The following is a 24,965-nucleotide window of genomic DNA, read 5'->3' on the forward strand; positions in this document are numbered from 1 at the left end:
AAATCGGTTTGGATACCAATATTTTGACCTTGTGCTGTCAAGAGTCGCGGTAAAGCGCCAATCAATTGCAAGCGCGCATAAAGATCGTTCATTTCTGGTTTGGCCACTGAGCACTGAGCAGGTTTCATTGTGTCCTATTAGCCTGGTATCCGAATCTTTCTGGGTGCTTATACGCGTTTCGTGTTCCCTCAAATTGCGGACACTGAGTACTTTGTCAGGGACCTTTCTTACGGACATTAAAGCCTTATTTCAAATTCCAACGTAGACACAACCATGACGTAGATACCGCTGTGCAAACAGATCGTACGCCGGGATGCCTCCCTCTGCCGGTCCGAGCTGTATTAATCATCCAAGACCCCCAATTAATCCTGTTTTCCTGTTTTCTCCAGCCAGCACTCACCCAATTCTACTTCCATGTCACCAATCCCCAACAGCACTCTTCTCTTTAACGAAATTCCTGAAGGTACATACAACGTCATGCTCAAATTTCATCAGATCAGTCTAAATATACCGTATATTTTAGGTTACCCAGAACCAGGGAAAACGACGATTTATGACACGACACAGACAATCGATCTAGAAAATGTTCCATTGAATGGGGGGATTTTGATCAAGACCCTCGTGCTATCAGTTGATCCGTATCTACGAGGCAAAATGCGTGATCCCGCTATAGAGTCGTATTCCGTGAGTTCTCTTTTGGCGTATAACAAACTGGTTCACTGAATGCATACACACAGGCGGCATTCCACATAGGCCAGCCGTAAGTACTCGAATACATTCAGGTCTCGCTTGGAGCTATCTCGATCATATACAGACTGACCAACCATGGAGTGGGCTTGGTATTGCGTTCCGAGAATCCGAACATCAAAGCTGGAAAACATATCACCGGAGTCATCAGTGAGCAATATCTTTTTACTTATTACATTATTTCATGTTTCTGACCTCGGAAACTAGATTTTCAGCAATACAGTGTCATTACCGACCTGAAGCTTGCAAAGGCCAGGGTTATAACTAAGACAGAAGAATCTATCCCATGGTCAGCTTACGTCGGAGTACTGGGCATGCCAGGCGAGTATCGCGTTATGCATTTTGAAAACCCACAGACAATGATTCTTGCCCAACTCAAGGTAAAACGGCTTTCTACGCGTGGAGAGAATATTCCAAAGCGAAGAAGGTAAGGATATCACCCTTCAGATTCGAGTATTAAAATTATTGATCCCACAAAGGGCGAAGTCGCATTCGTTAGTTCCGGAGCGGGCAAGCCACTATCTAGTTACTAATTACATTCATTTTAACACGTTTGCCTGGTAGGTGCCGTTGGAAGCCTGGTTATCCAACTCGCAAAGCTCGACGGGCTTAAAGTCATCGCTTCTGCTGGTTCAGATGAAAAAGTCGAATCCATGAAACAGCTCGGTGCAGACATTGCCTTCAACTACAAGAAAGTTGATACCGTTTCAGTCCTGAAAAAGGAGGGCCCCATCGATGTGTGAGTTGAACTACGTCTCTTATACGTACCTCATTGTCTGGCAGATATTGGGATAACGTCGGTGGCGCGACCCTTGATGCCGCCTTTGGCTCTGCTAATAGGCGCGCTCGATTCCTGGAATGCGGTATGATAACCACATACAATTCCAAAGAGGGGTATCCGTTCAAGGCTTGTCGCTTTCCGCGTTCCCATCCTTTCATCATTGATAATGCTTCATAGAACATCTTCGAGATTGTCTCTAAGCGTCTCACTATTAACGGTTTCATCGAAGGGGACTTGACGGAGAAGTGGCAAGACGAGTTCTACCGTGTCGTTTCAAAGAAGGTTGCGTCGGGGGAGTTTAAGTACTCCGAAGATATCACCAACGGGCTTGAACACGCTGGGGAGGCCATCAGACGCATCCAGACAGGACAAAATGTTGCTAAAAGTGTCATCCTAGTCGCTGAAGATAAGCTATAAAAAACCCAGAGTTGCAGCGCATTTGTAGTATACACACAATCACATTTATCCATGACAGTAGCAATTTGATAGCAATCACAAAGAGGCCGAAATTGATGTTAAAGAGGATGCAGTGAAAGAAGAAGCATGGTCTTTTGTGCCAGTGGTGTTAATGAGCTTCGGTAGATGACTTCTTTCCCCCGTTCTTTCGTCTCTTTATCGGATTTCGCGCGTCAATCTCGGGAGGGTCTTGGAGGAGGAGACTGGACCGATGGTCCTACCTGCGAACTCTAAAACAAGTTTCGTCACTGATGAGATCGCGAACGAATGTGGGGATTTTACGCGTTCTGTATCATCATAAATCCGTTTTGATAATAGTGCATTGACTTCGTGCAGATGCATCAGATGCCGATATGGATGAACGTACTCCAACGTTCAATGGGGATACCTCTATCACGCATGGCTTTGATGGCAAAATGTAGTGCTATTGCTGACTTCCGGAAATCAGCGTGAGCAATGCCATGTTGCAGTAAATAACCGTAGAAATCTCGAGTGAGGACTGGCCCATCTACATCTGCCATTGCCCACAGGGTTGCAATGACACAGCGATAGCCAATAATCTGGACCACACCGGCAAGGCTCATCATCTCGTCTGGAGCTAGCTCGGAGTCGCTCGCGCCACTATGGCAAGCTGCCAGGAATGCCAGCTCGCCGTGTAAGGCGGTGGCGCCTTCCATAATACTCTTCACTGATAGACTTCCGCCGTGCAAGGCAAAGTATGATTCTAAAGGGTTTTCTGCGTTCAGAAAACCATGGCATGCGAAATGTAACCAGACTTCAAATGATGCGCCTGTGAGGAACACGTCAGGTTTGGATTCATGGCCGTCTAGCAGGTTTGCCGCATCACCAAACACATTTCGAAGCTGCTCAAACTCCAATTTGACCTGTATCACGAAGTATGTCAAAGAACATTTCTTTGCTGGAAACAGTGGCTGAACTGATACTTACCTGGGATAAGGTATTTGACTGACCGAGGGCAAGTAGCTTCACACCTTTCGTAGATAGGTCATGGAGACTCGCACGAGCTTTAATCAGGGCAAACAAAGTTGGTGTGTAGGAAGAGACGAAGATATCCATCAAATTTCTCTCTTCCTTCGATATATGGCCCTGCGGAATGGATAGGCAATGACGAAAGCACGCCCGTTGGACACCACCAGATGCGAGACTGCTCCGCGACACCTGTAGCAAGCAAATGCCCAACGACAGGCTGACAGACATCCTCCCAAAGGACACGAAGAATCTTGATCAGGGCGCTGGAGGGTCCATCATCGTCATCATTCCATGGTCTGCTCCCCCGCGCATTCTGCTTCACATCATCCAGTGTCTCGATAATACTGGGAAGTATCTGCGGAAGGTCTGGCGAAAGGGGAACCAAGTTAGGTGCACCCTCACTTCGCAAGATAATCGCGTCGGAGCGATGACTGTCAATGTTGATGAGGATGACAGGTCCGTCACTCGCAGCCGCCTGGAGACTGCTAAACGGCTTGGTGAGGAGAAAATCCTGAAATCCATCTAGCTGTCTGATCTTCTCCAGCGTGTCCGCCCATTGTATCCATTTGAGATGACGATCCTCGGTAACCTCAACGTCATTGCTTGGGTTAATAGAAAGAAGCATCAACCCTACGCAGACATTTCGGAAAGCTTCTGTCAACTCATCGGATATCGCAGGGAGATCGCCCAAAGGATACGAGTAATCTCGCAGCTTGGCCCATATTTGGCCCCGACCCTGCTCCAGCATCTCGATTGCGGTATCTAATGCACCATGCTGGATAGCTAAAGAGGCTGCATGAGACGGTAGTTGACGAACATCTGGTCGTGAAAGGAAACGGTGCTGGGACTCGCCCGTGAAGCGCACATTAAGCACCCGCTCAATGAGCATCATGGCAAGTTCGTATGCCCGTATACCGAGAGATGTGTAATGCACGCGAGCAATGTTAGCCAATTCGAGTGCTACCTCAAACCTCTCCTCAGCGCTCGCGTTGGGATAGGCGGATAGCTTGTCGGCAATGGGGACGCTGGGATCAGAAGCGGCGACACAGTGGTGAAACCATAGTAGGTAAGGATGATCGATGGCTATCGCAAGCACTTCAGCCTCCTCAGCGAGACCAATTGCTTCTTCAAGATCCTCTGTCCGACCATCCTGTCCGAAACGGGTTTTGAGAGCGACAGAGAGGTTGTGAAGATGCGAGACACGCTCCAGACGGTCACCCGGGCAAAGCTTCAGGATTTCTCGGCCTTTAAAGACAGTGTCAGCTATAGAATTCCTCTGCGACATGAGAGCGAGTCGTAAAGGTTACCAGGCAGGCAAGGATTGCTTCTTTGGTCGATCAGTAATCGATCAGGGCGCGAAACAAGCGCAGAAAACGCTTTTCGGCCATGTATCCTACTCAAAATTTATCGAGTATCATTGATTTTTTATGAGTTTGATCTGCTCATATGGTATAGCATGAGAACTGAGTGAGATGCGACAGACAAACGACAGCCTAAAAGGCTAAGATAGAAAAGATTTTCCTCAATATGTCACGTGTGCGAAAAAACACGGTCAACTAGAAAAGGCACAGTGCTAGGCAACTTTGAACTTGGCAATAATCCGATCTCCCACCATTGTCCCTTTGTTTCTGTAGAATCTCGAAAATGCTTCTGTGGTGGATTAATATCGTCGTGAGCACTGCCAAAGAAGTGCTCTGGTATCTCCAAACGTAATTTGTCTCGCCGATTTCGACGATATCAGTGCTGTTTAAATAATTTTGCTCACAGTTGTCCTCCTCCGAAGTTGGTTTATAGCTAATCGTTCAGTAAATTCCTCTGACGCTATGCAACTTTTCGTTTAGGCCTTCACCGCTATCGGATCATCCTCAGGCGTAAGCATCCGTCCATCATCGGCATCGCACTGCCATGATCTGTATGTAGCTCTTCGCCATCTGAAGTACCTCAGGAGAAGTATAACCTTGCTTTTCCTGTTGAGATCGTGGCACTGACGCACTACTTGTAGGCCTCCGCCTCCTCCCACAGAGATTGTTATCCCGATGTTTGTGACACCCTTCAACCATGATAATCATCTTTAACTCATCATTGTATCCCGTCTGCCCATAGCCCAGCACCGTCGCTGTTTGCACTCATCATTGGCATTGACAAGTATAGCGATCCAGGAGTCCATAATCTGTCGGGCGCTGTTGCCGACGCGGATCACGTAGAAAAGTTCTTGATTGAAGTTGTGCGCGTCAAGCCTGGAAACATTAAAAACTTGCGCGATGAACAGGCCACACGACACGTCATTGTTGAAGAGATCCATCGAATGGCAAACGATGTTCGAATCAAGAAGGAAGATCCTATTCTCATCTTCTTCGCTGGCCACGGTGCTTTTGGCAAGGCAGAAAGCTCGAGCGAGAAAATCTCTATGCTCGTTCCTTATGGCTTTAAAGTTGCTTCCACGGAGGAGGAGGGGCAGGGCGTGCTGGATATCACGTTAGGAAGACTCCTTGCGAATCTCGCAGAAAAGAAGGGCGACAACATCGTGAGTCCTATTGCTTCTGTTCTGTGATACTTCCCTCTCATTCATTATGTTCCTGCATAGACTGTGATTTTTGATTGCTGCCATTCCGGCTCGGGAACTCGAACCGACGAATACGACCCTACCTACGCGGTACGTAGCGTTGAACTTCCTCCAGACTATACGATCCCCGACCACATCATATCCAATGCGCGCACCACGAAGGTCCCTGAAAATTTGGCCACGGCAGGCCTTGCCTCTCATGTATTACTTTCAGCCTGCAAAGAGCAGGAATTTGCGCAAGAGAGAGGCAGACGTGGCCTGTTTACCAAAGCGTTGCTTGACCAACTGGAAAACTTGGGCAGCGTCGACAAAATTACCTACCAGGCCCTCATTGCTCGTCTGCCCGATCTCGGAGTCGCGTGGGTAAATTTTGATTTTTGGTTCAAGCCATTAACTTACATGATGCCCTAGTCAACACCCCCAGTGTGAAGGCATTAACCAGTCACGAATATTGTTCGACGCAAAGGCTCAGAAACCCGAACGCGTGCTGTATCCACTTCGAAGGTCGTCGGAAGACTCTGGAAGCGTATGTTTTGGATGCCGGAGAGGCCATTGGAATAAAGGAAGGCTCCCAGTTCGCGGTCTTCGAGGACCTGAATGTGGACTCTACGCCTGTCGGTACTCTAGTTGCGTATGAGACGTCGCCTTTCACCACCGTCATGCGGCGTGCGTCAGATAGTCCTTCCTTTGAGCTTGAGAAACAGGGCTTTGCACTACAGACCCTGGTGGCGAAGGGCGATGATTTACGTTTGTTCATCGAGTTGAACTCACAGCTTCTCGATGTATTCCAGAGTGTTAAGGAAGAGATGGAGAAAAAAGATGCTTCGAAGAGAGGAATCGTTCTCGTCGAGGAAGATGAAAATCCAGATCTGATTGTGGCAGTCGAACACGACCAGGTGGTGTTCAATATTACTGAACCTACTTGCAAGAAATATGGTTTGGAGCGCATGCCATTTAAAGTTTCTGCTGACGTCTCCATCATTTACCCCATCCTTCGTGGTGCTGCGGATTTCTACTGGCTTCTCCATCATACGAGCAATGAAGGCTCCTTGGCGGAGAACGTCAAGCTCGAGGGTTTCTGTCTCCAAAAGACGGGAAAGCGAGACAAGAAACTGAAGCCGATTCTGGCTCCTTTCGGAGCCAACTTGATTCAAGATAATGGTGTAATGAACGTCTTTGTTGACGACAAAAACGTCTATGGCTTCAAGATCACAAACAACTGGGAAATACCACTTCATGCTGCCTTGTTCTATCTTGACGCAAGTGATCTGAGCATCAGTACGTTTTCCTTGTCCGTAGAGTGTATGATAAACTTGACGCATTTTCCGTCGCAGCCCCATATTTCCTGCCTCCAACTGCGAAAGCGAATCTGGTGGATGAACCCCTTCCGGCGGAAGGCTCCCTGACGATCGGTTATGGGTCGGGTGGCGAAAGGCCACGAGAATATTATTTGAGAGAGAATCAAGACGTCGATATTGGGTTTCTGAAACTACTGGTTTCGACGGAATACGTTGACTACTTCGAAGTTGAAACAGTCTTCACCGTTCCCCCAAGGCCGTCGTGTAGATATGGTGCATCCGTCGGAAAGACCTCCAGCGTTATGGGACACGATACTGATCACAGTCGTTCAGCGAAAGGGAAAGAGTGCATAGATGTAGAACTGTGGAAATCGGATGTCGGATTGGTGTCCAACGCGGGTACCCTACGAGTATTAGTGTATGAGTATGAAATGTTGAACAATCGAAGCACTAGTAGATTTGAAGCAAAATTGCTTTTAGCCTCCATTTTGAACTGTGTCGAAGTTGTCAGGAACCAAGTTTGGATCCAGACTCGTTTGTCCAATGATTGTCCATTTTCGAGAGAGGTCTAGGTAGAGCAACCCAGGGCTGACCCCAGGCTCCGTCCTGAGAAAGAAGGGACCAATTGAGCCAATTGAGTAGGATTTGTGTTGGACCATGTTTCTTGGCATCATGGTATCTATCTCATTGTATGTCAGGTCCTGGGATAGCGTCGGTGGTGTGAACCTTGATGCTGCCTGTATATCTGTCAACAAGCATGCTGGACTCTCGGAATACGGTATAATAATGATGCACATTAATTCAATGCTCATCACTTTCCCCATCCCCCACTGGCGCCGCTTTATAGAATGTTTCGAAATTGTCCCTAAGCATCTCACTATCAACGGTTTCATCAAAGGGGACTTGACAGATAAGTGGCAAGACGAGTAGACTCGAGCCAGTCCCCACTTCGGTTGATGACAGTTGATCAACTATCCGCCTGCTCGAGTTGATCGATTGTCATCAACTGGTGGGGAGACTGGTTCGAGTCTACAAGACGAGTTTTACCCTGTCATTCTAAAGAAGGTTGGGTCAGGGGAGTTTAAGTACTCCGAAAATATCACCAACGGGCTTGAACATACCGGGGAGGCCATCCGACGCATCCAGACGGACAGAATATCGCTAAAAGTGTTGTCCTAGTCGCTGAAGATATGCCGTAAATACACCCAAAGTTACAGCGCATTTGTAGTACACACAGAAATCACATTTACCCATGACAGTAGCAATTTGATAGCAATCATAAAAATGTCCTTCCGCATCCGACTCCCTTACTGACAAACGACATCTTCCAAGCCGAACGCCTTCACCAACGTCTCCTCACAAGGACCCTGAAAAGAAAACTCGGCAATCCGATCCGTATACGTCTTTTCGATATTGAACACCGCAACTCTCCCGCCATTACCGCGAACAATATCGCCAAAAATACCCGACGGGAGGACCTCCGCCGAAGTTCCCGACGACCAAAAACAAATCGCACTCCTTATCGACCATACTGGCGATTTCCTCCAAGTCGCGCACGCCCTCTCCGAACCAAACCACGTCCGGTCTCAATAGGCCCCCACACCGTGCACATCGTGGGAGATCTTTCTCGTCAATGACAGGGTCCTTGGCGTGGTTTACGGTGGTTTCGAAAGAACGTTCTGTCCCAGCCAAAGCGGGGCAGATGGGGCTCTTGGTGTTCACTTCAATGTGACTGCACCGAGTGCATCGGGTACGGCATATATTTCCGTGCATCTCCATGGGGCGGGCGGATAGTGGAGCATTGGGAGGTAAGGCGCGTGTGGAAAGGTTGTCGATGTTTTGGGTGACGAGACGGAATGTCGCGGAAGGTGCGACGCGTTTGAGTATTTCCGGCGATGAAGAAAGCAGTGCAAGAACACGGTGTCCGGCATTAGGTTCTGCTTTAATTACTCTGCCAAGACATGGGTTCATGTTGAGCCCCCGAGTCGGAAGAATTCGCATTCGCACTTACAGTTCGCGACGGTAATGATAGAACTGCCAGACAAGAGATGGGTCTCTATGGAAGGCCTCCGGAGTTGCGAGGAGGGTAGCGTCCTGGAATATAGGCGAGCAATAGATGAGCTGCACTGCTAAAGCAAGTATAACATTCAGCACTCACGTGTCGTCTCCACAATCCTTTTTCCCCTCTAAATGTTGGAACACCTGCGATAAGATGAGCACTTGATGTACTCCAGTTTCCAAAACACTCACCAGAGGCAACAGATAGTCCCGCCCCAGCAAGGACAACGATATGGCGGGCTTCACGCACCGCTGTGCGGAAACCTTCGTAGTCATTAGTGGCCTTCATTTCGTGGTTCAGACAGATCTCGCCCCCCTAACTTATACTGTGGAGAATATATGTGAGCGTGACTGATAGTGCCACATATAAGTGGGGTCCCAGGCCTGTCGGCGGCGCAATGTTAACGCAGACGCGCGTATACGGATCATGTTTGGATAAAACGTGATCGTACGATAATTCTGCTCTGGGGAAACGTGGGTTAACGATAGCATATATGATTGCAAGTTGGAGGGTGTACATACGTGGCGCGCCGAGACGGACAAAGCTTTTACGGGATATAAGTAAAGACATGAAAATTAAACAAATGTGGTATACAATAAACAGCGCTATAGCCGCAGGCATCATCACAGCTGACAGGTCTGGATCGGTCGAAACCGGGCCTCTAAAGGCTAACCGTAACCAAAGATTATCCCGAAGACATCTTTCCAACCTCGCCTAACAACAATCTGTGCACCCCCACCGTATTCTTCCCCCAACCACTCGAGATATTTGGCATCAACACCACTGAGTGGACCCAGCTCAAAGAGTAATACATCTTTTGGCGTAAGCTGTACAATACTTTTCGGGCGATCCGGAAGTGGCGGGAGAAATGTCTCCAGCGTGGATACCTGGAACGAAGTGTGGGCATGGAAGGTCTGGAGCAGCGCCAGGGTCGTTAACAGTTGTCCATCTGTACGTACTGCATCATCGATACTCCCAGGTTGTTGTTGCTCTGACGTGGAACCAGAACCAGAAGCCCTTCCACTAGACCATGACATACCACTTGATCTCCGCATCGGCTTATTATTGCTGGACCCAGAGGGGCGGCCCTCGATTCCCAGGCCTAAACTTCGGACGTGATCAGACCCATTGATTGCAGTGAGAGTAAGGTCATCGTCTCCCTCTAACCGTACGCTTCCCCAGTTTGCAGGCCCGTTTGCGGTGGAATATGATGAAGGCGAGCTCCCTCTCCATGATCCTATCCATAGTCCAGCGCAGATGATACAGACATCTTCGTAAACTCGCCACACATCCGTCCACGCAGTAATGAACTTCGATTTCGGATCAGGAGAAGAAGCAGAGAATGATGGCGAACAGCACGATGTGTCGGCACACTGCGACGAATCAAGTTGAAGTATCCGGTCAAGCTCATTCCACTATGGAAGAAGCAGTCAGTACCTTGATGGGAACTCAATATTAAATTGAAGATATGACATACAAGCTTGATGTCACTCCATGCGAATCTGACCGATGATAGTCGATGTGTAGGACCACGAGAAGAGATTCCCGAAGGCAGAATCGGCTGCGACGAAAAGAACGCTGGACGAGTCGCTTTGTTTGGGGTAGATGCAGTCAAGTCAATAAGGAGGTCGTAATGAGAAGGCTTTTCAAGGAATATTGCGTCCGTAGTGCCTGGTAGATCGATGAATAAGTAAATAGTAAGGAAAGGAGTGGGCTGCATACATGCAATCCATCCGCGACCGGAAGCACCTTCCTTCTGCATCCTGGCTAGATCACTTAGAGTTACCATTCCCAACACATTAATGCCCTCCTTGCATTTGCCTGGCAGACGCCCTGCGGTACTGGTGGAGCTACTAGCTTCCTGATACTCATAACACATGTCTGCGGCAACGTGACAAAGGATGCAGGCGGCCTGAACCGGGGGAAGCGTGAAAATAAGGATGCGCTTTCTGCCTATGACGTGTTTGTATAGGGTCAGCGACGACGGCCCTAGTATCCTTAGGAGATGGGGTAGATGGAGAGTGGGGTTACCGACAGGCCCTTCATGCTCGTCCTGTCAAAAGTAAGCACCGAGTCTGTATGGATAGAAATTTGTACAACGTACCCCGTCAAACTCGTAGCTCCATCCGTTCCATTGCCCAGCGCCCCCGAGGTCGTCTTGCCTGACCTTGCGTTCCTCAAAAAAGACCCGGGCTGGTTCCCAGTCCTCGTCAGTGGGCTCAAGGATCTCAGAAATCTCCAAGCGGGTATATATAGTCGCAACAAGGTCCTTCAGGGCTGAAAGATGTCGCCACGGTTTTGAACGCACAGATTTGGCTAGCAGAATTCCAAGAGAGGACAGCCGGAAGCCTCGCTGTCCCTGCTCGGTCGTTTTCCTCCGACGAAAGACACAGACACCATGCCGCTCATCCTTGGTGAAGTAACTAAGTAGAGATGAGTAGATGACGACGAGAAAGTGAAATGGAAACGTACATGACATCCTGCTCTACCAAATGAAGACCGCTAGGCAACGCACTGAACTCGAGGCTATCCAGCGACACATCTTGCAGGCGATTAGAAGACGACCACTTTCTGGTTTTGTGCACGCACCATCACTGGCCTTGATGCTCCAATCAATAACGTTTCCTTGAGTCGGATGGAACGAAGCGTGGAAAATAGCAACTGCCAGGGTCGTTGTTAGTGAAGGTCGGAAGTTACTACAGGAAGTAAAGTACCTATATCCTGAGGGCACCTCAGTTCGGACATTGAGGCCCTCGATAATGGTGACTACGCAGACGACGACGACGACGACGAGAATAAATAAGCAGCGGAGGAAGAGAGAGATTAAGTTAGGGGTGAAAATAAAACAATTGACGTGGTTTCGTCATAATATGCCCGATTTGGAGATGCGATCGAGAAATTCAGCGCAAAAATTATAGCCGATTACATCTTGCCTTCAAACGACGACGCGCTGTTCCTCCGCTGTTCCTCCTTGATTCCCATCCAATATGTCCGAAGCTCAGCAAGTAAATGTCGCGGATTTGGATCTTAACCAGCTGAGTGATGTACGGAAGCAGCTTGAAGAGGTGAGGGAAAAGGTTACTAGCTTGCAAGGTTGCCCTAACACTGAATTTGTAGGAACTCGGCCACCTTACCAGCTCTTTCGCCCAGCTGAAGCAAGCGCAAGTGAAATTCAAGACTTGCATTGAAAACATCGGCGACCTAAAGCCTCAGAATAAAGGTAAGTATGGGCGTCTCCTCGTTCCTTTGCGAGATTGACGCGAGACTCGGTCTAGATAAAACTATACTAGTGCCTTTGACGAACTCTCTCTACGTTCCTGGTAAAATTTGTGATACCGAGAGTGTCATAGTTGATGTCGGGACCGGATATTATGTGCAGAAGGTGCGCTTCTTTACCATATCGGCTCGTATCGAACCTCATGATGCTGTTTAGTCGCGGGTTGAGGCTGTGAAGCACTATTCCGACAAGGTGGAATACTTGAATACTAACCTCGTTGTCCTCGAGGATACCATTGGCAAAAAGCGGGAGAATATGACATACCTTTTGAACGTCATGCAGTCCAAACTACAAGCAGAGGCGAAAAACGCTGCAAAATCATGACCGACGTGTCGACTTGTCATTGCATGTATGTACGTTGTGAGTGGCCCACTCATTTCTCCGTAATAGACTAGCTTATAACGAATCCGTCATAGGCTATTTGTACTATTATATTGCCTCAATGCATACCACACCATCTGCTAAATCACCAAGGCTTGGACCTGTTCCACTCATAAACCTAGATCTGTCGATCTGTCGATTTCTGAGGTGTCCAGCCTCCCTGATCTGGTCGCACAAGATCATCCGGGCTGTGCTGCAGGGACACACAAGAACCTACTGATCAAAGCAGGACCCAGCCAGACCTGCACGGCGATACTATTACTCTTCATTCACATTAAATCCCCAGTGCAGTCAGGTGGATCTAACCTTGCCTACGCATGCCCACCCGGGCGTCTAATTGCTCCATCGATCTTGCTCTGTACACTCATGTCGACCACGAGTCCAAATGCTCCTATATGCCGTTTCTACCAACAAGGCAGCTGCAAATATGGCTCTGGATGTAAGAACCAACACCCGAGCCCTGTTTCTGTACGTCTTGGTGACCAACAATTGCACTATGACTCGTATTGATGCAAACCAACAGGAAACCAACAAGAATCAAGGACAGAATCCGAATAAGAATCGGGCTCGAATCCGTAAGAAAGGTGGACGGTCAGGTATCGCTGGGCCGGTTGACCATCGTCACACCAATACGGCCACTGATGCTGTTAGTGGTCAAGCTAATACGGACTCGTCTCAAGAACCTCGTGATCACCGAGCCGTTAACAGTTCAAAGAGCTGCGTGTGTTTCTCATGGCAGAAGGGAAGCTGTGCCAAAGGAGAGGCATGCAGATTTGAGCATGGTCCGAAAGTGGGTCGTCTTCTCATTCTCAATCGCGTTTTGATATTGATCAACTGATCAACGATTTCAAGATGAGATACGAATCGGTTGGAGAGAATCAGATGCCGGAAGGAGAAAATCGTACACCATTGTTTTCAGCTGTTCCTCTTCCACAGGCGAACAAAAATCCATGCTATGCGTGGATGAAAGGAACTTGCACCAGAGGGGAGACGTGTCGGTTTGCCCACGATGCTAACGTACACCTTTCCCTTTGAGACTATAACCTAACCACTAACATTTAACACAGGCCCTAGGCTTTTCCAGACAGCGCCGCCTCGATAGGGAAAATCATGTCAAAGTAGCTGAAGCGAAAGCCGAAGAAGTTAGAAAGGAAAATGAACGACTGCGCCAAGAGGAAGCCCAAAGGAAAAAAGATGAAAAGCGGCGCCAACGAGAGGAGATCCGTATCCGTCAGGAAGAAGAACAACGTCGAATTGATGACGAGCAGCGCACAATAGATGCTCAGCGGACCCACCAATGTATCGTCTTCGGGTCCATCGTTACCTTCAGCTCCGGCCTCGCCATTCAGAATATAATCGCCGGCTTCGACTCTTGCAGAATCCGAGTCAAGGATATTCCTCGCGATGCCCACCCGAATGAAATCGGGGATCTCTTCACTCAGCAAGGCCTCGATGTGTCCGAGTTCCACGTCGTATCCGTACACAGTACCGGCAAAGGGAAGCAGGATGTCGATGTCGTCACATCTGTTGCAGTCGCCCAGACGTTCGCCGCAGCGCTTGAAGGGATGGAATTCAGAGACGAAATACTAGAATTTGAAATTGGCGTATTCAATCAACCTGGTGGTATGGGTGCCTTGGCGCCTCGGGATGAGAATGTTCTCACCATCTTCTGCCGTGCTCCGTCTACGACCTGCATCGTCGAGTATCCAGATGTGGCGACTTGTCGTTCAAAGGTGGCGGAACTGAATGGTCGCATATGTTCCGGCAGGAGGGTGAAGGTTGAGATGAACCAACCACCTCAAAGCCGCTTAGTTCCCAATTTCCGACCGGCTATCAAGGTTTCCAATCTCCCTGATAGCCCTCCTACTTGGATATTCGACCACATCCGGTATGGTGGTGGGAATGTCAAACTTCTCGAGTCTCATAGCTTCGACGTCAGTGTCGCCTCCCTTCGACTACGATCGCATATCAATTGCGTCGATGGTGTTGAGGTTCAGTCATTCGATGTGACCTCCTGGGGCGACACCGTAGCTGGAAACTTCTCCGTGCGTGTTCGTTTCGAAAGCTGGGAAAGCGCCAAAAAAGTCCAAGATGCCTTGATCAACCGACGTTTTGATTTCATTGATGATTCCATGTTCTGGTTCAAACTACCACCACAGGAGCTCTACACCATTATCATCCCGCCAGAACAGTATCTTGCCCAAGCTAGCCTTTGGACGAAATTGCAGCAGAGTATCAAAGATCACAAAGCATGTGAACTCTTTATTCGTCAAATGCCACGTGGGGACTACAGCATCCAGGTATCGGGAGCTGTCAGAGCAGCCATCGGTGCTCTCAAAGTACGCGTCGAGAGTCTTGCTGCTGGTGAAAAGATCGACCAATGGCACCAGCATCTGGTACGACCGCCAGTTGAACTGACGAAGAGGATTACGGATGTGGGCGCTTTCATGCGAGCAGATTTCAGGAAGCATGCAATTAAACTGTACGGAAATTCGGTAGCCATCACACAGGCCAAGACGATCCTAAAGGAAGAGCTCGACCGTCTTATGTCGCTGCAGTTTTCAGTAAAGTTGGAACGTCGATCGGTGGGATATTTCCTCCGTACTGGTCTCAGTGCGATGAAGGAGGTATTTGGAGACGACTGCGTTACCCTCGATATTCGCTTAGCGAGAATCACCATCCGAGGTGGCGAAGAAGTCAGGCTCCACCTCAACAACCACATCGCTGAGTCTCTAAAGAAGGTTGTCGTCCAAGTTGTTCCAGGAACTCATACCTGTCCCGTCTGTTATGATGAGGCTTCCGCACCGTTCCAGCTAGTCTGTCGGCATGTCTATTGTACCGCATGCATCCGGCATTTCTTGACGTCCGCAGCGGAGACAGGTATATTCCCTTTGGTGTGCATGGGCAACGACGCGACCTGTGGCACTCCGATATCCATTCCTGTCATCCAGAAGTTCTTGCCTCAGAGCTCTTTCGAGCATCTTCTCAAGCCAGTGTTCACATCATATGTTGACAAGCAGCCTCAAGTTTTTGGGTACTGCAAGACACCAGATTGCACCCAGATCTATCGCAAGTCGAAATCTGCATCTCTTTTGCGCTGTCCATCGTGTTTCTCTGAAGTATGCTCATCCTGTGGTGAGGATTCGCACGTAGGAAAGAGCTGTGAAGAGGCTCGAGATTCTAACAGTGCAGCTGAACAGGAGAGGTTAAGCGAGGAATGGATCATGCAGCAGAGCGGAATCAAGAAATGTCCGACGTGCTCGTGTTTACTAGACAAGATTTCCGGTTGTAACCACATAAAATGCCCGCTGTTCGTGCTCCGAAATTCTATGAAGCCCAAGCTTTGACTGACAACTACATTTCAGCTGCGGGTCCCACATCTGCTGGCACTGCATGGGTGTATTTCCGAGACATGACATCTACCGCCATATGGATGCCGAGCATGGGGGCTACTATACTACCAATCCCACTCCCAACGCTAATAACCATGTACCCGTCAACCCCTTCCGGGGTGCTGATTACGGTGAACAAGCGAGGCTCCTACGTGAAGTGGAGGTTCGCCGACAACTAGAGCAGGAGCGGCAGCGGCGTATGAATCGCGGACGGCAGGGTTCGTTTTGTATTGTGATGTAATAGTAAGTAGTGGTGCACAAGCCTCCATATGCCGAAACACCTATATCAATATGTATATTGACTAACCTCGAGAAAGACGGTTTGCAGTGAGTACCTGGGAGCTAGGAAGGTCCGGCGTATCTTTATCTGTATGAGCCCACTTGATCCGTCACAACTTACTAATAGCACGTCAGCCGCGCACGATGAGCATACATACTCGCTGTTCACAGCATTTGCCTAGGTATTGGTTTTCAAGCCGAAACACTTTTTCTTTCATTCCCAGCGTACAGAGATCCGTGGGTTGGCCGGATCCGGCCAAACGAAATGGACGATTGCATATGGAGGAATGATGATAAGTGGCCTTTAACCGGCGAGATACTGCCGCTGTGCGACAGAACAAAGGAAAGCATGGACCCCCGGTAATGTAGCACCTGCTAACTGCGGTGACAGGCTCTAAGCCGATAAGGGGTAGGCTCTAGGCTATCAATTCGCTGGGGGAGTAAAGAAGACTGATTGACGCTGTGCGCTGCATTCAAGACTGATGCCCTGGCCAGGAGTCGCTTGATAGCACATAAGGCGTGTGCACAAAATCGCACTGGAATTACCTTCTGCATTCGTGGCCAGTGAAGTCTGACGGGTCTTCAGGACGATGAGCTAGTAGAATATCTACTCTCCAAGAGGTTAGAGGTTAGAAAACCGGTATGCGGTCCCATTAGCCACTCCCGACTCGGAAGTTTACCCCGCAACCCCTACTTGAAGGGCGGGGTAAGGATGTTCCTGAACGAGTTCCGCCCCGAGACTTTTCGGATAAATGGCGACGATTCCCTCCAGTGCCATGAGGTATTATTCGCGCGCAATTTTCGCGGATGAGCAAATTTTCTATACACTGCGAAAGGGGTGGTTAATAACAGTGTATTTTCTCCGATTCGATTGCTTCCACGGTTTTGCATTCAAGAGTGGATAGATTTGGGCCCGAGAATAAAGAGACCGATTGAAGTGATGGAATCAACTAACCGGGCTAATAAAAAAGGTGTCAATAGAAATTGGAATGGAGTTGGGTAATGGAAGAAACCCCTAGTTCGGAGAAATAAGAGATGGGGGCAGCGAGGCAAATGGAGACGAGAGAAACAATGTGGAAACTGATGTTACTAGAAATACAAGGACTCCGAGGAGTTAGAGCTAAGCCTGTAGTCGTTCCTTCAAGCTTTAAGTTGAAGCCTTGGTGTTCAGTGTTCACGTGTTCGCGATGAAAAGCGGTTGTTTGGCTTTGTTACATTCGAATGCCAGTGGCTGCCACCATAGAGAGCCTCCTCACTCTTCATCTACCATTCAGTTATGTCTTATTTCCTTCCGCACCTTCCCTCCGGCTGGCATGTCGATGAGGCCATCAAATCTGAGGAAGATCGTGTCGTGGTGATTCGATTTGGACATGACTGGGATAGCCAATGCATGACCATGGACGAAACGCTTTACTCGGTCGCAGAGAAAGTGCAGAACTTTGCGGTGATATACCTCGTCGATATTACGGATGTTCCAGACTTCAACAAGGTCCGTGGTTGTTTGCAATAGTAGCCGGATGCGCAGCTGATGGATATGACAGATGTACGAACTGTATGATCCATGCACTGTAATGTTCTTTTACCGGTAAGTGCTCGTTTGATTATATCGGAACATTCGTTGGATTGATTGTGTCCAATATCACAGAAACAAGCACATTATGATTGATCTGGGCACTGGTAATAACAACAAAATGTGAGTTGGTCGCTACGTTCAGTCAGCTTTGAAATTGACAGTTCTCGACCTTCTCAAGAAATTGGGCTATGGATAATAAGCAAGAGGTAATCAACCTTTTATGCGCCTTGCGATATCTCATCACCTTATCTTGATATAGTTAATTGATATAATTGAGACCGTGTATCGGGGTGCATCAAAAGGTCGTGGTCTCGTCGTGTCTCCTAAGGGTCAGTTACAATTCATTTTTCGGTTAGTCACTTACTAATGGATCTCCAGACTACTCCACTCGCTATAGGTATTAGGCGCTCATATGCGCGCCCCGGAATGATGCCCGGGTTTGAGTACCGCTACATCTTTGAGGGCATAGTCCCGCTGAGTTTTCCACCTTTGTCTGCCTATTTCTCTATACGAATACAGCTTTTTTCCCTGTTCTACGGTGCCAGTACTACCTGAGTTATCAACTATCGTCCGAGGCTTTGCAAATGCTCTCCGATCGACTTGGCGTCGTCACATCTTCACGCGGTCCGAACTTCCAAAAATAACTGCTAAAAAACCTTCTTCCGAAACATTTCGGTGTAATTCCCCCCGCATATTCATGGTCCGATTTCCGTTGGGCGCGGCTCCATATGGTCGCTGCGTTTGCCACCGACTGCCTAGGTGAGACGCAGCTTTGTTTACCCTTTCCCCAGAAATGACATCATCCAAAACCCCGATCCCGTCTTATAAATCGTCCCGTTCTCCAGTCCCCACTTCACCTTTTTTTGAAACATCCATCACCCCACAAAAATCGAAAGTCGACTGCGATGGCGCTCTTCTATGTGTATGTCTTCTCCGTCCAAGGTGTTTCTAGCTACTTACATGATAATCTAGGCAAGGAGTGCCCATTGGCGCGGTGGCCATTATGCTCGCCCTTGTGGCAAGTATGGGAGGCTTCATCTTTGGTTACGACACAGGTCAGATATCAGACATCCTGCTCATGGAGGACTTCAAGCTGCGGTTTGCTACGTGTTCAATCCCTGGCGATGCCTCCACCTGTCACTTCAGCAATGTACGCTCCGGTTTGATCGTCGGTCTGTTGTCCATCGGTACCCTCTTTGGAGCTCTCTTCGGTGCACCGTACGCTCTTTTACTCTTTACCCTTCTTACAATACTTATGTGCTGAGTCAGAACTGCTGATTACCTCGGCCGGCGTTATGCCATGGTTGTAGAGTGCGGGTTGTTTATTGTCGGCGTCATCATCCAGATATCTAGTACCAGCGTGTGGCAACAATTTGCCGTTGGTCGTCTCGTTAGCGGCCTGGCTGTCGGGGCACTGAGTGCTGCGGTTCCTATGGTCAGTCGTGTTGCACTATAAATTGCTCCGATCTGACTTCCATTCCAGTATCAAGCTGAAACTGCTCCTCCGCAAATCCGTGGAAGTCTGACGGCAACATACCAGCTGTTCATCACGTTCGGTATACTCGTTGCATGTTCGTGATCTTCTCATATTATATGGCTACCGTCTCATTAATTTGCAGATTGCATATCTATCGGCACACGAGATGTCAATGGTGCAGGTTCTTGGCGGGCTGTTGTGGGGATTGGTATCGCTTGGCCCTTTATTCTCGCGATTGGAATTCTCTTCATGCCTGAAAGTCCTCGGTGGCTCGCAAAGCATGGACACCTTGAAAAGGCTGCAGAAGCTATTGCGAGGACCCGCGGAATCCCGCTTTCAGAAGTCAAGACAGATCCGATCGTGGTACGGGAGGTTGAAGAAATTAGGAGTAATGTGGAGTACGAAAAGAACTTTGCGGGTGGTTGGCTTGACTGCTTCAAGCCTGGTAACAAGATCTTGTATCGAACTCTCCTCGGTAAGCTGATTGGTTCGCACGACTAATGCATTTTCCTGATCGAGCCTTTTTACAGGTATGGCCCTGCAAAGCTTCCAACAATTAACTGGCGCAAATTACTTCTTCTAGTACGCTCTCCAACTTCTTTGACCCACCTTGATCTCATTTTATATTCAGTTACGGAGCAACCATCTTCTCATCAGTTGGTATCGAGGACTCTTACGTCACCCAAATTATTCTTGGTGCTGTCAACTTCGTATGCACATTCGGAGGCATATATGTAATGGAGAAGGTGCATCATATCCAACTCAGGATTGTCACTGAAGACTGATAGCTTTCTCTTACACAAGTTCGGACGTCGTGTGCCTCTTATTGTAGGAGGTCTTTGGCAGGCAGCATGGTTGTTCGTATTCGGGGCAGCTGGTACTGCAAAAGTTCCTGCAGACAATCCAGGAATTGGAAAGCGTGTGTTATCGCGATGTTGGGTTGTATTGATGCTGATTATGGTCGTTGTACAGTCATGATTGTCTCTGCATGTATGTTTATTCTTGGCTATGCCATGACATGGGCCCCGTACGTCTGTCCGACCTCCTTCGTCCATTGCTTACTCATTCTTTGGCTGCAGCGGTGTGTGGATATTAATCGGAGAGACGTTCCCCACGAGGACCCGAGCCAAGCAAGGTGCATTAGCTACTGCTGCGAATTGGTTATGGAATTTCCTCCTTGCCTTCTTCACGCCTTTTATCGTCAGCGCTATCGAATTCCGATATGGTTTCGTCTTTGCTTGTGAGTGGATCATCTTCTCCCATACATGACATATTCGCTTATGCTTTATCGCAGCATGCAATCTCGCTGGAGCTGTGATCGTTTACTTGTTCTTGTACGAGTCATCTGAGCTATCCTTGGAAGGCGTTGATCAGGTATAGTGCTTGGCTTATGAAATATGACACCTCGTGCTTACTGCGGCATTAGATGTACAACGATCCTAATTGCAAGCCGTGGACTTCTCGTCAATGGGCGCCTCCTGGATACAAGAACCGCCGTGATCTTGTTGAACAGACTCGCGCAGCTGAGTCTAACAAGACTATCGCTACAGCGGAGCACAAGGAAACTGTGTCGCCCTCCAGTAGCACGAATGAACATGCTGCGGAAAAGGTCTAACGTACACATTAATGCTATTTATGACGTTGATGCCGTTGATGTCTTTTCCTCATCAATCGTGGTGTAGGTGTATTCTTAATGACCTTGGCGAAGGTAGACGCAGCTGTATAGTAAGCCACACACGTTAATATTGATATTGTTATGAGAAGTTCCCGTTGATCGCAGTAAGTCATGGTGACTTTTACGCCCCAAAAGTGAATATGACGACACGAGGGTGGGAGACTAAGCCTCGGATGAATATGTGGATCTTTGTCCGGTCGATACATAAGAGAAGATCCCGATAAGTACCGGGAAATCATGGAGTCGTCAGTGCTACTCATGTTCTGCCACTTTGTCAAATCTCTCTTTTTGGTGGGATGGTCCCCGAACGAAGTGGTCGGCGCTCCACATACCAGTATCCATAAGCGCTTCGGGGGAGGTGATGGCATGAACCATACGGGCCCAGATACAGATCATCCCTTCCCCAATGGTACCTGCGCCAACGGTACCTACCCCAACGGTACCTACCCCAACGGCACCTACCCCAACGGTACTACCATTGCCGACAATTCCTTAGCCAGCTCCGAGCGGGCAAGGTAAGGTCCACCCCTTCAATCAAGTTTGTGTTCGCCATAATTAAACTTGCATAGCGTCGTACGCCGGGCCGTCATTGGAGGCGTCGTAGGTGGGGTGGGGCTGATAGCGATCCTACTTTTGGCCTTCTGGTTCCTTCGACGCCGAAGGCGAAGACGACAGGTTGCTAAGGGCCCGGTGGTTTTGGAAGAAGAGAAGGACGTAGTTGAGGTCCGTCGCGCTCGTGGGGGTGCCTCAACACAAGAGCATATGGTGGTCGTGGGAAAGAATACGGTTAGGCTGGATCCTCCTCCGCCTTCACTCGGTAAGTGGGATTGTGGCATTGTAATATTGAATTGGAAGGGCGCTTATCAACGTTTTCGAAGCAGAAAATGAGGGATCGTCGAGTACGGATGTCAGGCATGAAGAACCGCCTCCCGCTTATCGTGGATGACTTTCTGTACCAATATGAAGCTTGGTTTTGTACTATGTAGTGTTTGGTGTTTTTACGAAATTTCACGACAATTTCAAAGGGTATGAATCGGTCCGGCTTATCGGTCCGATTGCCGAATATGGTCTTGCCGACCAACAACATGCCGTGTCCTTCCTACGATCCTGATCCTATGTATGGACACCTTCGCGAGCATCAAGATTGCAGCTCAGATACAATGAAGCCAAGTTATTACACGGCTGACAGAAATTCGAACGACGGTAGTTTACCCTATGTTGCAGCGAACGATGCTACTAAAGGTTGGCGTCGCAAAACTAAGCGCTTCGGATCGCGTTCACGCAGACGCTATGCTCGGTTAATGCTCGGTCTTATGGTATGTATAACACCGCTCCCAGCATCATAAATTTCTCACCGTTCTCTTAGGTGTCAACATATCAGACTACAAACTTCGAAGACTAGTTCGTACGCCGGAGCCCGACGGTCATACCAGGATGAAACCCAGACTCATGATACAACAATGGTTGAAGATCCCAGGTATTCTGTTGACGTGCTTCTAGTCTTTGAAAGTCAACGGCGACACAATATGTCGATGAAGAGTGCTGATATCGTTGAACAGGCTGGTCTTTTCTCTGCCGTCGTGACAACCTTTGCGGTTCAGGCGTCGCAGAACCTTCGGCTTGACTTCGTAGAGGTGTCATCATCTCCGAGTCTGCTGTTTGAGCTCGTTTTCATACAGCGTGCTGTTGCAAGTGGCGCGAGTATGGACTCGGTTCCTGAATCTCGTACAACTCTCGTTGCTATCTTTGATCCTACCGGCATGGCATCGTGGGTCAACGGATTGTGGTTCATCAGTTTCTCACCAGGCCTGGTGATTGCTGCACTTGTCAAGAAGTGTCAAGACGGGTTTAGGGTTTTGTCGGGGAGGCGTACGTTCAAGGGCTCTTCTGTGCGGTCAGACAGGGTGTGACGATGAAACTTTCTTGGGATCGTTTATGCCTCGAAGAACAAATAGACCATCCAGGCTAGTACCATTCTAGCAGGGGCGAACAATTCAGGAGCTTTCCAGGACTTGGCGGCCTCGTGACCGTTTAACGCATAATGAATGCCGTCCCAGGCTGGAGCGAAACGATCTTCAAATGCCCAGGCTACCGTTGTCTCTGAAATCAACTTATGAGCCTGTGGACTCAGCACGCTCCATGAAATGCATACAATTAAAAATACAGCAGGAAGCACAAGTGTACATCAAGTGTTCGCCTCCAACGACCTCGCACTCTTGGCTTCCCAAGCATCCACCACAGAGCTCAAAATCGCGTTTTCGATACCAACACACCAATCCCGGTGGCGCATCCAGTTACCAGGATTGTACTCGACGTCCCCAAGGGAGACATCACACCCGCATCCCAAGCACACTACTTTGCCCGATTCGATTCTGTCTACATCAATCCAAGGCTCGCACTGGAGGAAAAGTCGTCTGCGCTTCGCGCTGTCCCGGCAGTACCGATAGAGCGGGCTCGCGAAAGCTTTCAGGAAGCTATATTCGGAACCGTTCAGCGACACCAGGAACGTTTCCATTTGGGACTTGCTGAGTTCTCGCGGAGGGCGGATGGTAGTGCTATGCAAAAAATAATAATAAGTTCTGGTTTGAGCTCACACTCGACTCGATGAGGGTATACTGACTAGGGTCCTTGGGGTTGGATTTGGAACGGGAGAACTTCGTGGACAGCGAGCATCATTCGGGTAGGGTAGAAGAACCGCCACCTGCACCTTCCGTGGCCACAGCGGCACGGGCGACTCAATTGTCTCGATGGTGCGCTCCAGCCTAAAGGTGGAGGAATCCGCCTCGAAGATTCTGCGGGAGGCGTAGATTGCGTTGAGGTCGGAGACGAAGCGGGCGTTTGAAGACCACTGGTAAGAGCCTGTTGGTAATGAGTTTGGACGCCCGTGACTGCTTCATAGGTTGGAGGAGCGAAGGAAGCTGAGGGAGGAGGAGTCGGGAAGTATGGTTGGCTCTCGCCATCATGATATGGGTATGGGTAGGTAGGGTAGCTGAGTCCGTTCATTGTGGAAGTGAGAGCGGGAATTGATGTAGTGAACGATGGTCATGGTCCGGATTGCTTTTAACTCGGTGTGTGGAGACGAACAATGTCATTTTTTGCATAGATAAATGGTGAGAAAACAAAGATAGAAAGATAGGGGATGCGGGTCTTGGCCAAAGACGGCGGGCGACAAAGACCAGTGTAAGTGCCACTGTTCATAGGCAAAATCGTCCGCTGCGCTGGTACCTGCAAGTCCACTCAATATTAAACGAACCTAAAAATTGGCTTCAAGATTCAGTGGAGGCAGAGGTAACGTCCCTTTTTTTCAGAAGCGACTATACAGGTGTGTCCAGTCATGGTCAGAGCGCAAATATCAATGCCTCTAGAATTCACCCAAGTCAATGACAAGCCAAGAAATTACAGTTGGTTTAGCACACCCCGTTGATCCTTTAGCGATCGGTCGAGGGTACCGTTACGACCGCTGCGCTCCTCATACAACGTTCCATGAACGGTGATCGGCTTTGTTCATTGTCTCCAATCGCCAACACGATATTCCCAGACGGATTGATTACTGTTGTCGCACGTGAAGAAATATGCAAGGTCGATAAGTAATACTGGTTCTTAAAAATAAAAATCCTGGTCCTCAAAAAACTATCTCTACGGTCATATTTCTAATACACGGAACTGCTGTTCGATTTTGCATCAGAAATCGAGAGGAAATATCCAGCTGATAATGGTAAAAGCCAAGCGGACTAGTGATCTTTGGAACGGAAGATCGGTCTGAGGGTTGTATCAGCAGAGGTGGCCAAAAAATCCAGTTTTCCAGTTTTGCTACCACCATGACAGCTCTCCAGGAAATTTTGATATTGTTTCTGCTCGCGGTAGTTGCTACAATGCTTTTATTTGACATGGTATTAACACGACGTATAGCTGTGGCAACCCAACTTGACTATGTCGTGGATCGATCTCTCATAAATTGGCGGCTTCACCATACATTCTCTTGAATAGACCGTAACAACCTAATCTGTTACATTGCAG

At 48.7% G+C, this 24,965-nt stretch overlaps 12 protein-coding genes across 12 annotated transcripts; 8 read left to right on the top strand and 4 right to left on the bottom strand.

Annotated features, from left to right (window-relative positions):
- The first annotated feature begins 266 nt into the window (after positions 1–266).
- EV420DRAFT_1521346 (uncharacterized protein) lies at positions 267–2,076 on the top strand. The gene is made up of 10 exons (XM_060472216.1): positions 267–463; positions 524–684; positions 738–760; positions 815–897; positions 955–1,068; positions 1,128–1,174; positions 1,227–1,257; positions 1,312–1,486; positions 1,531–1,654; positions 1,706–2,076. Exons 1-10 carry the CDS (start codon positions 415–417, stop codon positions 1,943–1,945), a joined length of 1,047 nt encoding a protein of 348 aa, XP_060334328.1. The 5' UTR covers positions 267–414; the 3' UTR covers positions 1,946–2,076.
- On the bottom strand, positions 1,950–4,489 carry EV420DRAFT_1521353 (CHAT domain-containing protein). The gene is made up of 4 exons (XM_060472217.1): positions 3,115–4,489; positions 2,933–3,068; positions 2,267–2,868; positions 1,950–2,214 (listed from the first exon to the last, which is right to left on the bottom strand). Exons 1-3 carry the CDS (start codon positions 4,257–4,259, stop codon positions 2,326–2,328), a joined length of 1,824 nt encoding a protein of 607 aa, XP_060334329.1. The 5' UTR covers positions 4,260–4,489; the 3' UTR covers positions 1,950–2,214; positions 2,267–2,325.
- A 73-nt stretch (positions 4,490–4,562) lies between these two features.
- Positions 4,563–7,320, top strand: EV420DRAFT_1521359 (caspase domain-containing protein). The gene is made up of 9 exons (XM_060472218.1): positions 4,563–4,683; positions 4,816–4,845; positions 4,895–4,924; positions 4,977–5,012; positions 5,078–5,498; positions 5,559–5,896; positions 5,962–6,815; positions 6,872–7,097; positions 7,126–7,320. Exons 1-9 carry the CDS (start codon positions 4,619–4,621, stop codon positions 7,187–7,189), a joined length of 2,064 nt encoding a protein of 687 aa, XP_060334330.1. The 5' UTR covers positions 4,563–4,618; the 3' UTR covers positions 7,190–7,320.
- An 822-nt stretch (positions 7,321–8,142) lies between these two features.
- Positions 8,143–9,182, bottom strand: EV420DRAFT_1618836 (DHS-like NAD/FAD-binding domain-containing protein; the record flags this gene model as incomplete). The annotated part of the gene is made up of 5 exons (XM_060475394.1): positions 8,143–8,313; positions 8,336–8,786; positions 8,847–8,929; positions 8,994–9,037; positions 9,086–9,182. 5 exons carry the CDS (start codon positions 9,180–9,182, stop codon positions 8,143–8,145), a joined length of 846 nt encoding a protein of 281 aa, XP_060334331.1.
- A 380-nt stretch (positions 9,183–9,562) lies between these two features.
- EV420DRAFT_1638961 (uncharacterized protein) lies at positions 9,563–11,639 on the bottom strand (the record flags this gene model as incomplete). Its single annotated transcript, XM_060476903.1, has 7 exons — positions 9,563–10,309; positions 10,372–10,565; positions 10,617–10,947; positions 10,999–11,317; positions 11,367–11,436; positions 11,484–11,555; positions 11,609–11,639. 7 exons carry the CDS (start codon positions 11,637–11,639, stop codon positions 9,563–9,565), a joined length of 1,764 nt encoding a protein of 587 aa, XP_060334332.1.
- A 127-nt stretch (positions 11,640–11,766) lies between these two features.
- Positions 11,767–12,643, top strand: EV420DRAFT_1521367 (Prefoldin subunit-domain-containing protein). Its single transcript, XM_060472219.1, has 5 exons — positions 11,767–11,959; positions 12,012–12,114; positions 12,170–12,276; positions 12,328–12,531; positions 12,588–12,643. Exons 1-4 carry the CDS (start codon positions 11,882–11,884, stop codon positions 12,493–12,495), a joined length of 456 nt encoding a protein of 151 aa, XP_060334333.1. The 5' UTR covers positions 11,767–11,881; the 3' UTR covers positions 12,496–12,531; positions 12,588–12,643.
- Positions 12,644–12,863: 220 nt separating this feature from the next.
- Positions 12,864–16,375, top strand: EV420DRAFT_1521375 (uncharacterized protein). The gene is made up of 5 exons (XM_060472220.1): positions 12,864–13,020; positions 13,076–13,342; positions 13,405–13,569; positions 13,620–15,862; positions 15,918–16,375. The coding sequence occupies exons 1-5, from the start codon at positions 12,919–12,921 to the stop codon at positions 16,183–16,185; spliced, it is 3,045 nt and encodes a 1,014-aa protein (XP_060334334.1). The 5' UTR covers positions 12,864–12,918; the 3' UTR covers positions 16,186–16,375.
- A 764-nt stretch (positions 16,376–17,139) lies between these two features.
- Positions 17,140–18,278, top strand: EV420DRAFT_1142715 (mitosis protein DIM1-domain-containing protein). Its single transcript, XM_060466034.1, has 6 exons — positions 17,140–17,712; positions 17,765–17,808; positions 17,869–17,916; positions 17,975–18,002; positions 18,056–18,125; positions 18,175–18,278. The coding sequence occupies exons 1-6, from the start codon at positions 17,500–17,502 to the stop codon at positions 18,198–18,200; spliced, it is 429 nt and encodes a 142-aa protein (XP_060334335.1). The 5' UTR covers positions 17,140–17,499; the 3' UTR covers positions 18,201–18,278.
- On the top strand, positions 18,272–21,037 carry EV420DRAFT_1142267 (general substrate transporter). Its single transcript, XM_060466032.1, has 12 exons — positions 18,272–18,718; positions 18,769–19,014; positions 19,066–19,231; positions 19,280–19,367; positions 19,416–19,748; positions 19,804–19,855; positions 19,905–20,019; positions 20,078–20,192; positions 20,246–20,300; positions 20,353–20,513; positions 20,568–20,647; positions 20,700–21,037. The coding sequence occupies exons 1-12, from the start codon at positions 18,702–18,704 to the stop codon at positions 20,886–20,888; spliced, it is 1,617 nt and encodes a 538-aa protein (XP_060334336.1). The 5' UTR covers positions 18,272–18,701; the 3' UTR covers positions 20,889–21,037.
- A 94-nt stretch (positions 21,038–21,131) lies between these two features.
- Positions 21,132–22,019, top strand: EV420DRAFT_1521386 (uncharacterized protein). The gene is made up of 3 exons (XM_060472221.1): positions 21,132–21,463; positions 21,518–21,765; positions 21,830–22,019. Exons 1-3 carry the CDS (start codon positions 21,186–21,188, stop codon positions 21,892–21,894), a joined length of 591 nt encoding a protein of 196 aa, XP_060334337.1. The 5' UTR covers positions 21,132–21,185; the 3' UTR covers positions 21,895–22,019.
- Positions 22,020–22,024: 5 nt separating this feature from the next.
- On the top strand, positions 22,025–22,975 carry EV420DRAFT_1142361 (uncharacterized protein). The gene is made up of 2 exons (XM_060466033.1): positions 22,025–22,264; positions 22,315–22,975. Exon 2 carries the CDS (start codon positions 22,409–22,411, stop codon positions 22,856–22,858), a length of 450 nt encoding a protein of 149 aa, XP_060334338.1. The 5' UTR covers positions 22,025–22,264; positions 22,315–22,408; the 3' UTR covers positions 22,859–22,975.
- EV420DRAFT_1476660 (uncharacterized protein) lies at positions 22,882–23,951 on the bottom strand (the record flags this gene model as incomplete). Its single annotated transcript, XM_060469347.1, has 3 exons — positions 22,882–23,083; positions 23,222–23,503; positions 23,569–23,951. The coding sequence occupies 3 exons, from the start codon at positions 23,949–23,951 to the stop codon at positions 22,882–22,884; spliced, it is 867 nt and encodes a 288-aa protein (XP_060334339.1).
- Positions 23,952–24,965: the final 1,014 nt, after the last annotated feature.

The sequence above is a fragment of the Desarmillaria tabescens genome (assembly GCF_030435595.1).
Source record: "Desarmillaria tabescens strain CCBAS 213 chromosome Unknown EV420scaffold_8, whole genome shotgun sequence".
NCBI lineage: Eukaryota > Fungi > Basidiomycota > Agaricomycetes > Agaricales > Physalacriaceae > Desarmillaria > Desarmillaria tabescens.